We start from the raw sequence: 14182 nt of genomic DNA, 5'->3' as shown, positions 1-14182 counted from the left end.
TCTCATACTCATTTAATCACCTCATGTTCACCTCGTGAACACCTTGTGTGCTTATGAATTATTAGTATAAAAGTTCCGAGAGGGGAATTAGCTCTCTTTTGCAGACACTTTTGTGTGTCTGTTAACTGAGAACTCTGGATTACTTGCTTAATAAATTCATTTTACTTTATTACCTTACACAACTGCTTCTGACTTTTATTGTGCTCACCATTTGAGGTTTACAGAATTTCAACCACACTTGTTACAATTATAAACATATCTAGGGATCAAACAGATATCATCACTGCCAGAGCGGTAGAAGGTGCCATCACTGGATCAAGCGATCAGGCTCATGAAAGCAGCGCATTCTCCGGTCGCGTCTCGCCATTCTGCTGCCTGCCTTCACTGAACACTTGAGCTTCGTAAGCCTTGAATAATTTTGAGTATATGTGTATTTGTATTAAAATGTTACTTAATTAGGCTTAAGGTGCTTGAAAATATTGAAAATGGATCTTGCAAGTGCCATACATATGCTTGAATTCCACCTTGTAAAGGTGTATGAACCCTGCAAACATGACGGCACATGCGAAGTTACTAAAATCGAGAGTTGCACGACCTTGCAACACGATTGCATCATTTTTGCCATGTGGACCCTCGTGCTGGTCACGACGCATCAAGTATAAACCTAGCTTGAGTCTGATAAGAGATGTAAGTGCCAGCAACACCTACTTCACCACTTTCAGGACCTTCTACACCCACAAGTGATCGTGGCGGTGAGGGTGAGGAAGGAGACCACCTACCTAGAGACAATGTTTTCATTTGCCAGAGTGAAAGTCAATTCCTATAGGATTAAGTGCCTACTCTGCCTTCCTAAAGAGTGTGAAATATTGGCCTTCAAAAAATTTACCTTTGAACTTGAAGAAACAAATCAAGTTAAATTACAAATATAACGCACAGAAAACCCACCAGCTTGAGCTATCAGTAAGTGCTAGTTAGGTTAGCTATCTTATAACTAGCTAACTAACCTAATTATGTTAATGAGGTGCTGCAGTATTCACTAGATTACACACAAACACGTCACTTTTTATTACATTTCCTGGGATCCATGTTTAAATTAAGGTGGCTATAGTTGCTCTCGTTCCCTTCGTCACTTTAAAATTTTCTCACAGATCCAAATAAAACGGTCATTACAAGGACAATCTGCCCATTTAAGCACAGAGTCCGAACCAAGCTGGCCAGTTATGACACAGTCCTCATCCCCTGCAAAACTGTTTGGTTCCTTTGTGTCCCAGTATCTGAAAGAGAGAATGAAAACATCACCTGTGTTGTAACACAGTATGTAATGTAATGAAGAGCAAGAGATATTAGCTCAATCATACGTTCAGTTCAGTGGTCTCTTACCCAGTGGTCAGTCCTGTTCCATCCACCCATTTCCAAGTTCCCTCTGTTTCAACATCAGTCAAGCCAATCCAAGCATAAATACTGCCGAGGGTTTGTCTGATGAACTCCTGTCATTGTGATAACATGGTATGATAGAAAGTCTAAAATCAGATCTCTCTGTGCCCCCCCTCCCCTCACCTGTTCCTGTCTGCTGTTTATGATCACCAGGTCTGCTCCTCTCTCTCTGCAGTCCTGTCTGCTCTCATTCCAGTTCTTCTTCTCAGTAGAGATGTAATACATACTGGAGTTGAAGTATCTCCAGCCTTGTCTACATGCCTCTCCTTTGGATTTTATTTCCAGAAAATTATATAATGAATGAGTTTGTAAACAAGAACTCAGGACATTTCTTCAAGAAAGGTAAAAATGTTTGGGTAACACTTTACATTAAGTGTTTACTTACTAACGTGAAGTAATGCATTAGTTAACATGAACAACACATGAAGTAACACATTAACAATAATTAACTAACGTTAAGTAAACATGTAACAGTTCCGGCTCCTGTTTTGGCTCTTTGTTGCTCCCACCTTCTTTGGTGCGACCTTAAAGAAATATATTACATTGTACTGATTTACCAACATAAGCATGGGTGTGGTAGAGGGGGGAAAAGTGGACCTGACTGCCCAGGGCCCGAGTAGGGAGAGGGGCCCATTTTGCTCATGTATCTCGTTTACTGGCATTTATAGGGGCCCACTGACATTGAGAGTGTACAGGGCCCAGTATTTGCTGTTACGCCCCTGTACATAAGTAATGGGTAACTTGGAAATATCCAGAATCTATCAGCTTAGGAACTGAAGTGTGTCCATACTGTTTTAGCTTTTTAGTCCCTTTTGCTCCAAACTAAAACACTAAAGCTCTAAGAAGAAGGTGGGAGCAACAAAGAGCCAAAACAGGAACCGCAACTGTTACATGTTTACTTAACGTAAGTTAATTATTGTTAATGTGTTACTTCATGTGTTGCTCATGTTAACTAATGCATTATTTCACATTAGTAAGTAAACACTTAATGTAAAGTGTTACCAATGTTTGTATAAAAAAATATCTTAAATTATCGATAGTCCACTTCACTACACTTTCCAGAATTCCATTCATAGTTTGGAACACTAAACCAACCATCAAATATTTACTCACTCATCTTCACCAGAATCCTCATTCATTTATGGCTGTATACATCTGTCTTCTTATACTTGTCTATTCATCTTCTGGTAGTTCTGTCACTGCTTCTTTTGCTAAGTGTGTACCGTGCAATTTACTCTGCATTAATGTGTTATGACCCTGCTGTGAATTCAGACTTTTGCCTAGCAATATTGGATTTAGATTATTATTATTATTGTTATTATTTTCATCATCATCATCATCATCATCACGTGTTTGCCTCTCTGGCTTGGACACATTATTTTTGCTTTGATAATAAATTGCCATGAGAATTTGTTCTGTTCTGCCATGTAACACTGTCATTAATGCAAATAAATATTTTTACATTACATTGATTATTACAGTGAAATGTAGCTATAGGGTTTTTTTTTTAGTTTTTAATGGAAAGTTCAGGTACATCTTCCAGTCTGTTGCACCTCCAGTGGTGCCCAAATCAATAAAAAAATGTTTCAACATGGTGATGATAATCACATTAACACACTGAAGTTTCTATATGTGAACATACAGGAAGAGCAGCACAGAGCTTCACCTCCAATATTACTGTGTTGAATTACATGTAGAGAAAAGCAGATGAAGAGGTTTGCTGCCACGGTGACACATTTTATGCACTTGCTACCATTATGAGCAGCATTATACACAATTTAGCTGAGTGCTTAATACTGTAATAGTCTGTAAATGATCACTTACCCATTTCAGAAAGTCTTCTTTGGAGTCCTTCTCTCTCTTTCTTTAGCTGGTCTCTCTCTGCAGTCAGACTGTTGTATCTGGTCTGTAGTACTAGTATGACAGTCAGCAGGAGAACACACAGCAGCCCCAGACACACTGCTGTTAGTCTGGAACATCTGCTCCCTGTAGTGATGGTTTGTGAAGATACATCATATTTTAAAGAATTAAATTAATACATTGCACATGTTGAACTAATACAACACTAGTTCAGACCACAGAGAGTGTGTATATGTGTGGGACCTACAGAACCTAATATAACACTATACTAGTTCAGACCACAAACAGTGTGTATATGTGTGGGACCTACAGAACCTAATATAACACTATACTAGTTGAGACCACAAACAGTGTGTATATGATTGGGACCTACAGAACCTAATATAACACTATACTAGTTCAGAGGGTTGACAGGTCAACCGCCATCACAAAAACCCCTGAACAAACACCCTTAATCCTAACTTGCTGAAATTGTATTCAGTCATATTTGTAAGGGTTTTGTATAAAAGTACCTGTTATTAACATGTATCTATAAGATGCCCTTAAACTGCACTGATGTTAGATTATTTAGACTCAACTTTATTGTACAACTATAATATTCTCTTTGTATTATACAGAGATTCACCTCCAATATTACTGTGTTTAATTACATGTAGAGAAAAGCAAATGAAGAACTTTGGTGCCATTGACACATTTTAAGCACTTGATTATTCCTGGAGTTTTTATTAGTTGTGAGTAAGTGTGGTATCGTAGATGTTTACACAGTATGTTGTTATTTGTTAAGTCAGCAATGTTGCAGAATGCTGCCATTACGGTGTACCCCCAGCAGGGGGCAGACTAACTAACTGTCATTGTTGTAGTAGTTAAGCGTTAACCGAAGAAGAAGTTTTCTCATGTATGTCGTGGCTGCAAGCTAAGTAAAGACGACTAAGTGATATGTGTGGCTGGTTATTTAAGTGAAGATGTTACATCTTTTTGGCGACGAGGATTGCTCGGACGGAAAGTAAAGAACCGAGAGGCGGCGGGAGCCTGCGTCGGGGCTTGGTTTCCAGGACCAGAGAGAGGGAGAGAAGGGTTACGAAGAAAAGAACATGGCGACAATAGGTACGCTGGCGCCGTATGATCCCAAAAGCCAAACGTGGTATGAATACTGTGAAATACTGGAGCAGTTCTTCGCGGCGAACGAGATTACTGATGCTGACAGGCAAAAGGCGATATTAATAAGTGTCGTCGGGAGACCGACCTACAGCCTGATGCGTAACCTTCTAAGCCCGGCCAAGCCAAAGGACAAAACTTTTCAAGAGCTGGTAACTCTAATGAAAAACCACTTTGACCCTAAGCCCAGTGAAATTGTGCAAAGGTACAAATTTGACTCTCGCAACCGTAGGCTCAGTGAAACAGTCATGGAGTACGTGGCCGAGCTGCGTCGCTTAGCGCAGGATTGTAACTATGGCAACACGTTACAACAGAGACTGAGAGACCGGCTCGTCTGCGGAATTAATGATGACAGAATTCAGAGGCGTCTTCTGTCAGAAACTGACCTCACGTTTGAGAAGGCATTATCGATCGCGGTATCACTGGAGACTGCAAATAAAAATGCTCAGGACCTCCGGACCTCGGGCGCGACGGCGAAATGTTTCAGCGTCACCCAAGGCCAACAGGAGGCGCGTAACTTTAAAGGTGAAAACAGAGAGTGTTACCGATGTAAAGGAACCAACCACACAGCAGCCAGTTGTAAGTACAGACAAGAAAAGTGTCATGCTTGTGGCAAAATAGGCCACATAGCAAGAGCATGTAGAAACAAAGCTAAACTGAACCAGAAGAGGAATGGACTAAAAAATGAAAAGGCTGACAAAAAGCAGAATTCACACTACCGTTCTCACAAAGTACACGAGACAGGTGATGGAGGTAAAAGTGAAAGTTCAGAAGAGGACTCCTTCACACTCAACTGTATAAAATGCCTCCAAGGACATCAGAGTAAACTGTACAGATTAGGTCGCTGGAGTACAGTGCACCTGAGAAAAGTTGATCCCTACACTGTGGATATGGAACTTAATGATAAAGTCTTAACCTTTGAAGTTGACACTGGATGCTGTCTGACAGTTATGAATGAAGAGACTTTTAAAGAGACTTGGAAACACAGCAGACTTCCCAGTTTGAAGCCCACAAACATCAAGCTGGAATCGTACACTGGTGATCCTGTTAAGGTGATTGGTGCAGCAGCTGTCAGTCAGATACAATCAGCAAAAGAAAAAGTTGCCCCTCATGGTGGTTGAAGGGGATGGCCCCAGCTTGCTGGGACGAGGCTGGCTGGAGGAGATACAACTGGACTGGAGAGAAATCAAAAATAAACGCAAAGCCAAGAAAGTGCACCAGGTAAAGACAACAGGAAATGACACACTACAACAAGTGTTAAACACACATGAGGACGTGTTCAAAGAGGAGTTGGGCACCCTGAAAGGCACGAAGGCAACCATTCATGTGAAACGGGATGCTACCCCACGATTTTTCCGTCCAAGATCTGTGCCGTTTGCCATGAGAGCAAAAGTAGATGAGGAAATAGATCGACTATTGACAGACAACATCATCTCACCAGTGAAATATGCTGAATGGGCAGCTCCTGTTGTGCCAATTCTGAAGCCTATAGGGACAGTAAGATTGTGTGGAGACTACAAGCTCACTGTAAATACAGTAGCTTCCCTGGAACAGTATCCAATACCCAGAGTGGAGGATTTGTTCACAGCACTTTCTGGAGGACAGCAGTTCTCAAAATTAGATATGAGCCATGCTTATCAGCAAATACTCCTTGATGATGAGTCAAAAAAAGTATGTTACTGTGAACACACACCGAGGACTATTCACATATAACAGACTGCCTTTTGGAGTGGCATCTGCGCCAGCTATTTTCCAGAGGACCATGGAAAGCCTTTTAAAGGGGATACCCCTGGTGGCTGTGTATTTAGATGATATTCTGGTAAGTGGAGTGAATAAGGAAGATCATCTAAAGAACCTGGAGGAGGTGCTGGCCAGGTTGGAAGAAGCAGGCTTACGACTGAAACGAAGTAAGTGTGTCTTCATGCAAAATGAAGTGGAGTATTTGGGGCACAGAGTGGATGCACATGGGCTCCACCCTGTAGAAAAAAAGTTAAAGCCATCATGGAGGCCCCTACTCCTACAAGTGTCACAGAACTCAAAGCATACTTAGGGTTGCTAAACTATTACAACAAATTCCTCCCAAATCTAGCAAGCCTGCTGGCCCCCCTGCATGAACTGTTGAGGAAGGACATGAGATGGATGTGGCAAAAGAAGCAAGAAGAAGCTTTTCAAAAATCAAAGGCTCTGTTGAATTCAGCAGAAGTGCTGGTCCATTATTCAGCAGACCGAGAGTTGATTCTCTCATGCGATGCATCTCCCTACGGGGTGGGAGCTGTTTTGTCACACAAGATGGATGATGGCAGTGAAAGACCTCTGGGGTTTATGTCACGCACACTCTCTCCGGCTGAAAAGAGATATTCTCAGCTTGACAAAGAAGGTTTGGCTGTAATATTTGGCATCCGGAAATTCCACAAATATTTGTATGGTCGTGTATTCACTATTTATACGGACCATAAACCCCTGATTTCACTTTTCAATATGAAGAAGCCTGTACCTCAGATGGGCTCACCAAGAGTGCAAAGATGGGCTGTGACATTGAGTGCTTATGAGTATCACATTGTATACAAGCCAGGAAAACACCATGCAAATGCAGATGCACTCAGTAGACTACCGGTACCAGACACGGCACCGGAAAAAGAGGTGACAGAACAAGTTTTGATGATGGATGTACTGGATGACACGATAGTCGACACCAGGAAATCAAACATTGGACAGCCAAGGATGTCATCTTGTCCCAAGTCCATGAGTACACCCTAAAGGGCTGGCCTGCACAGACCGATGCTTGCTTTAAACCCTATCATCAGAGGAAATTGGAACTGAGTGTGAGGGATGGATGTGTACTCTGGGGAGCTAGAGTAATTATCCCTGACAAAGGTAGAGACAAAATACTGAAACTCCTGCACCAGACTCACACAGGCATGTCAAAGATGAAGGGTCTGGCAAGATCATATGTGTGGTGGCCGGGAATGGATGAGAGCATTGAAAGAGAGGTACAGTCCTGTGAAGAGTGTCAGAAACACCAGAAGTCACCTCCCACTGCACCATTACACCCCTGGGAATGGCCAGATTCACCATGGTCAAGAATTCATGTGGACTATGCAGGGCCATTTTTAGGTGAAATGTTTCTGCTCATTGTGGATGCTCATTCTAAGTGGATGGACATTTACCCGGTGAAGTCACCTACATCTCAGGCTACAATTGAGAAATTGCGGCAGAGTTTCAGTGTGTTTGGTCTGCCGAAAATGTTGGTATCAGACAATGGAACATGTTTCACGAGTGCGGAATTTGAAACATTCATGAAGCAAAATGGGATTGATCATGTGAGATCAGCACCTTTTCAGCCTTCCTCCAATGGCCTGGCAGAGAGGGCGGTGCAGACCTTCAAGGCGGGGATGAAGAAGGTCAAAGGTGACTCATTGCACAGCAGACTGTCAAGATTTCTGTTCAGTTATCGCATCACGCCACATGCAACAACAGGCTTGTCACCGGCAGAGTTGATGATGTCCCGGAGACTCAGATCAGCTTTTGACCTGTTCATGCCTGATATAAGAACCAAAGTGCAGCAAAAACAACTCAAACAGAAAGTGAATCATGACTCAAGGAAGAAACTGAGAAGTTTTGCACCAGGAGACAAGGTGTTCATTAAGAACTATTCCTGCGGACCAAAGTGGATCCCAGCTGTTGTCGTGAGCTCATCTGGCCCTGTGTCATATACTGTCACGATTGGAAGTGGTCAGACCCTGAAACGACATGTGGATCAGGTGAGATCCAGGTTAGCAGATACTGTTCCCTGTGAACCTGACACAGACTCGGGCCCCGAAAGATACTTTCCTGGCATACTGGACATGACCTCACAACCCTTGTTGTGTGAGCCTCAGGAGCTGTCACCTGCTCCAGAGACCCAGGCTCCACCCATGGCACCAGCTGTACCTGAGGTGCGACGTTCCCAGAGAGAGCGACGTTCACCAGGGCATCTCAAGGACTTTGTTAGATAGAGAAGTTAGGTGCTCTATGTTCTTCGGTTTTTTGAAAAAAAAAAAAAATGTTCTGTTTTGTTTTCAGTTAAGTATATCTTGTAAACTTAAAGGGGAGGGGATGTGGTATCGTAGATGTTTACACAGTATGTTGTTATTTGTTAAGTCAGCAATGTTGCAGAATGCTGCCATTACGGTGTACCCCCAGCAGGGGGCAGACTAACTAACCGTCATTGTTGTAGTAGTTAAGCGTTAACCGAAGAAGAAGTTTTCTCATGTATGTCGTGGCTGCAAGCTAAGTAAAGACGACTAAGTGATATGTGTGGCTGGTTATTTAAGTGAAGATGTTACAGTAAGTGAATATCAATGTGTGTGAAAATCACAATTGGCAACCTATAATAATTACTCAATGTAATGTAGCACACTACTTTAGTGTCGGCACTTGTGTCCAGCCTACCTTGCTCAAACGTTACACTGTGCTAGAACAAGAGCTGAATAAACACGTTGCCTGTATCTGTGTTCTCCCATTCCTTCTGCCTACATGAACGCATAAATCAAGACAAAACATAAGGCGGCATGTAGCATGGATGAGTCTGGCGATGTGTCCTTCGGTGGAGTACGCTTCAATATTTAGCAGGAATGGGTGTGTCTGGTGTTCGATGGCCACACCAGCTTTTTACCGTAACGTGCTCTGTTGTTTTATAGTTTGGTGGGCTCATGCTTATGGTGTTAGATGAGGTTCGAAATTATGGGGTATATCTCGATGATGTGGTGGTCTTTTCGACAACATGGGAGGAGCATTTGGAGGCATTAGCCACTATTTTGAAAGGTTATGAGTCACATCTTTAGTTAAAAATTTGGAAAAATGCGAGTTTGGTTGTAGTGAGGTTGTACAGTATATTTGGGGAAACTAGTGTTATACATATTAGTGTTGTTGTATATTAATGGGAAAGTCCGTCCCCTTGATGCCTTGATAAACGGCAGCTACGGCGATTTCTGGGTATGGCCGGGTGTTATAATTGTTTTTGCTGAAACCTCTCCTCGATTGTAGTTCCTCTTACCTATGCTTGGGAAAACGGCTGTATTTACATGGTCACTGGAATGCCAGCGAGCATTCGATCTGATAAAAACCTTGTTATGTAGCACACCTGTTCTTGCGACTCCAGATCACCTACGACCATTCAAACTAGAAGTAGATGCAAGTAACACGGGTGCTGGTGCTGTTCTAATGCAAGAGGACAATCAGGGTTTGGATCATCCGATTTGTTATTATTCCAAGTTTTTGAAGCACCAACTAGCCTACAGCACTGTGGAGAAGGAGGCCTTGGCACTGCTTCTCGCTTTGCAACATTTCAAGGTTTATGTGGGTGGAAGTTCTGTACCTGTGATTGTTTTTACAGACCATAACCCCCTGACGTTTTTAAACACCATGGCGAATAAGAATCATCGCTTGATGAGGTGGTCTTTAAAAGTACAAGGGTTTAATCTTGTTATTAGACACAAGAAAGGTATAGATAATGTGGTCGCTGATGCTCTGTCCCGGGGCTGATATTTCCTCTGTTTTTTTGTATGGTTTGTGGTTCCTTTATTGTGTTTTATGGGAGGGGGTGTTATGTCATTGTGTGGAGTATTGTAACGATCTCTTACAGGAGCACCAGTGTGTGATTAAGGCGTCACATGTTCCTGGGCGGTGTCGGACTCAAGTTCACGGCTACAAAAGGCTCCCTGGAGTGTGGACGGAGGAGAGAGTGGCAGGCTCTCCTCGTTTGTTCTCCCATTTGGGAGATTTTGTTGTGTATCAGCCATCCATTAGAAAGCATTGTTAAATTGCTCTGCTCCTGGGTGTGGTGATTGTTTCTTTTTGCTTGGTTGTATGTGGGTTCATTAGTATTTTGATTATCATGGATTTGTAGTTAAAATTATAATTTAACACTATAGTATACCAGGTGCTGGTTATCACCTGGTAGGGTAGGCTGCTGATTATTTTGTCGTTTTGGTTTTCTTTTCCTTTTTCAGCATGGGCCTACCTGTCACGGTGAGGGGGCCGGGTCGCCACCAGAGGGCGCATGTCCCGGCCAGCAGCCGATCCCAGCACACACTCCCGAGCACGCAACCACTCCCACCATCAATTTCCCCCGAGTACTAACACCTTTATGTTACACAATTATGTTTCTCTTTTTTAAGCCCGCAGGTCGTTCGGTCCAGTGCTGCACATTGCCTCTGGAAGCCACACTGGACCTCTCGAGCTCTGTACTACAAGCTGCCTAAACCTATTATTTTCGCTTGAATGCCTGTTTTCATTGTCTGTTTTCATTTTCGTTGTCATGGAGAATAAACTCCCTCGTGTACCTCCAGCCCTCTGTCTACCCGGCGTGAACTTGGACCAGCCTGACATCGACCACCGCACTCAAACACTTCACACTCTCTACGGAGTTACTCATCTACGAGTACTCCGTATTCACTTCAGAAATAAAAAATACTGAATTCCGCAATTGGATCCGTGTCTTCCTGGTTGGAACGTTACAACTTTTCGCAGACAGAGTCACAAAGTGCTTTAGACTGGAGGAAATAAGTACATAGATTATAAGTACATAGATTAGAAGGGTAAATAAAATTAAACAGAGTGCATGAACAAGATGTACAAAATTAGCATAATAATTATTATAATACCAGTTAATTAAAATGCCTGCTTAAAAATACATGACCGAATGCAGATTTAACATCAAATAAGCCTTTAACCAATCCCCACCCTGTTAGAACTGACACTGATATTTTATTAAATGCCTATCAGTGATTCAGTATAATATGTGATTATGTGTAATACAGTAACTGGTCAGTGGAAAATCCCCATATAAATTTGATACTGAGGATCTGCTGTATGCACCTTCTCAGTGTTCTGGAGATGAAAATGTTTGTTTTGAATGTGTGTGTGTTTCTCTGAGTCTAATTCACTAGAGCAATACATCTGATCGAATGTTTCCATATTTTTCTCATTCACATAAATATCTTCATATGAATTGTCTGAATGTAATCTGCTATCTGAAGTTATTGCTGAATTTTCATTAATAACCTCCATAATCTTCATTCTGCTATGATACTGTTAGTCTTAATTTGTGTTGAATAATGTAAACAACAATCTTCAGCTCTAAATGATTATGTGGGTGAGATTTTCAACTTTAAGCCACTGACAGGAGTAAGTGACAGGGGAAGCTTTGCTGTGGTGTCTGTCACCTTAAAAGAAAGAAAGAAAGAAAGAAAGATAGATAGATAGATAGATAGATAGATAGATAGATAGATAGATAGATAGATAGATAGATAGATAGATAGATAGATGGATAGATCTTTATTGATCTCTGGGAGTGTAATTGTTTGACAGGATTTATATTTATATAAGCTGCTCTATCTACAGAAAATGGTTGCTGTCTGTTTAAAGATAAGCTGAAAACACAGTGTACTTTGTCATTTCAAATACTGTGCTGGCATTTAAAATAATAAATAATAGAAGTACAGAACTGCTGGAAAGATTCTGTACATTGTGGTCAACAGTTCCTTATGCTGAAGTTTGTCTGCAAATGTCCACGTCTATTAATAAATAGCCTAGTCTAATTACAGAGATTGTGTTAGATACTGATTCCCACAATAGATGTGATTGTGACAAGATTTTCAGAGTGGTGGGTTTCATGTACAAACTTCTTTTGAGAACGTTTTTATTTAAATATCTGTATAGAATATTTTTGAGGTATGAGGTATTTACCCAATATTTGATGTTTGATAGTTAATTACGGGTTTGTAATTATCTGATGGTGATCGGCTGAGATTAATAATGTGATTCATGATTATAAACAGCAGAGACGAATAAATTATCACCATCTGTCACGGTGAGTGGGGGAGGGGAAGCAGAGAGAGGTGCAAATGAGGAACATTTACTGACGTAGAGACAAACACAGCTGCAAATGCAAATACACCACAACAATGACAAACACATGTACACATACAAAGACCGACAGTGAGAGGGCAGAACATGATGGTTTAAATATCCTAATATAACAAGGGGAGGGTGCAGACAAACAGGACAGCTAACAAGAGGAAATGGCAACATATCAACTATACACAGGACAAATAAACAGATATACACATAGACGTGCAGAACTGCTGGAAAGATTCTGTACGTTGTGGTCAACAGTTTCTTGTGCTGAAGTTTGTCTGCAAATGTCCACGTCTATTAATAAATAGGCTAGTCTAACTTACAGAGATTGTGTTAGATACTGATTCCCACGATAGATGTGATGTGATTGAGTTTCAGAGTGGGGGGTTTCATGTACAAACTTCTTTTGAGAACGTTGTACAGAATGAGTTATGATGTATTTACCCAGTATTTGATAGTTAATTACGGTTTTGTAATAACTTGGCTCTGATTAAAAATGTGATGCGTGAAAATAAACCGCATAGAAGAATGGTGGGGGGGGGGGGTGGCTCTCTCATAAAGTATGGAGTCGTGTCTACCCCACTGAGGCCACCTGGTGTCCCTTGGAGGGCAGTGCAATCAGCTGTCAGTGCAATATCAGTTATGTGTGTACACTCACTGTTAATGCATTCATGTACATGCACAGGTATTTGACACACCCTGGACCCTCCATAACTTAATGTGTATGTAATAATATTTTGACAGAGAGATGGAAGTGATCCTAAAATCAAGATCTTTAAAAATCAAGAAGTCTGTTGCTGCTACAGCTCTGTTCTGCTCCTTAACTGACTTGAGTATATTATTCAGTTCATTGTGCACCTTGGACTCTGTCCTGTGTTGTCAGCATCACCGTCTGTTTGCACAGTCATGGTGGTAAATGAGCCAGTTTTGTGACCAGAGGGTCATGGGTTAAATTCTGAAGTGCCCTTGAGCGAGGCACTTAATCGCAACTGCTCCCCAGGCACTGGGCTAGGGCAGTGCACTGCTCTGGGCATGTGTGTACCACAACCCCCTAGTGATCACTAGTGTGTATGTGTGTGTGTTCTCATTGCAAAGTTGGGTAGATTTCAGAGGGCTAATTTTGATTGGGGTGAAAATTGACAATATGGCAATGTAGATTAACAACTTTAGGCACAATGGATATTAAAGACGTGCCTCTACCACCCTGGCCTTCCTCTCTCTCTGTACTCTCGTGACAACACTCTTTATTTTACTCTGTTACATTCTGTTTGTGGAAAAAAAAATAAAATAAAAAATAATATATATATCATAAACACATTATCTAAATGTTTCTCACTATAGCATACTGTATGTTTTGTTTCAATATTACATAATATATATTATATACAACAGAGAGAGAGAGAGAGAGAGAGAGAGAGAGAGAGAGAGAGAGAGAGAGAGAGCATATGAGTGTACTGACCTGATCTCTCAGTTTTCTTGTTTCTGGTCTTCTGAGTCTCCAGCTCACCCTTCATGACTACATATAAATCTTCACTGTCTGAATCAGACCTGTTGTCTTTAATAACTTCTGTATTTTCATAAATATTCTTATTAATTTCCATTTTTTTCTCTCTGTAAAATGAATCAGTTCAGACAGATGTTTGTGTTCAAATTATTTTTGATCACACAAAGAGAAAAGTTGCAGGCTGAAACTACTCCCTCTATATATGTGTGTCTCACTAACTTCTTCACCAATGTGGCTTCGTGGGCGTCTGCATGTGACACGATTACGTTAAGTGATTACGATGAGCTGACCTGTACTGAGGTGCTGAACAAAAGTACATGGAGAAGTTGG

The 14182-nt window shown here is 41.4% G+C and overlaps 2 protein-coding genes across 2 annotated transcripts in view; one reads left to right on the top strand and one right to left on the bottom strand.

Annotated features, from left to right (window-relative positions):
• LOC143510054 (uncharacterized) overlaps positions 1-14182 on the top strand; it is a 118176-nt gene that overhangs the window by 76950 nt on the left and 27044 nt on the right. The gene's annotated exons all lie outside the window — the stretch shown is intronic.
• On the bottom strand, positions 158-13983 carry LOC143524997 (CD209 antigen-like protein C). The gene is made up of 5 exons (XM_077018424.1): positions 13808-13983; positions 3259-3420; positions 1558-1700; positions 1381-1487; positions 158-1274 (listed from the first exon to the last, which is right to left on the bottom strand). The coding sequence occupies exons 1-5, from the start codon at positions 13947-13949 to the stop codon at positions 1127-1129; spliced, it is 702 nt and encodes a 233-aa protein (XP_076874539.1). The 5' UTR covers positions 13950-13983; the 3' UTR covers positions 158-1126.

Source organism: Brachyhypopomus gauderio, chromosome 1 (genome assembly GCF_052324685.1).
Source record: "Brachyhypopomus gauderio isolate BG-103 chromosome 1, BGAUD_0.2, whole genome shotgun sequence".
Taxonomy (NCBI): domain Eukaryota; kingdom Metazoa; phylum Chordata; class Actinopteri; order Gymnotiformes; family Hypopomidae; genus Brachyhypopomus; species Brachyhypopomus gauderio.
This window is presented reverse-complemented; position numbering and strand designations above follow the sequence as displayed.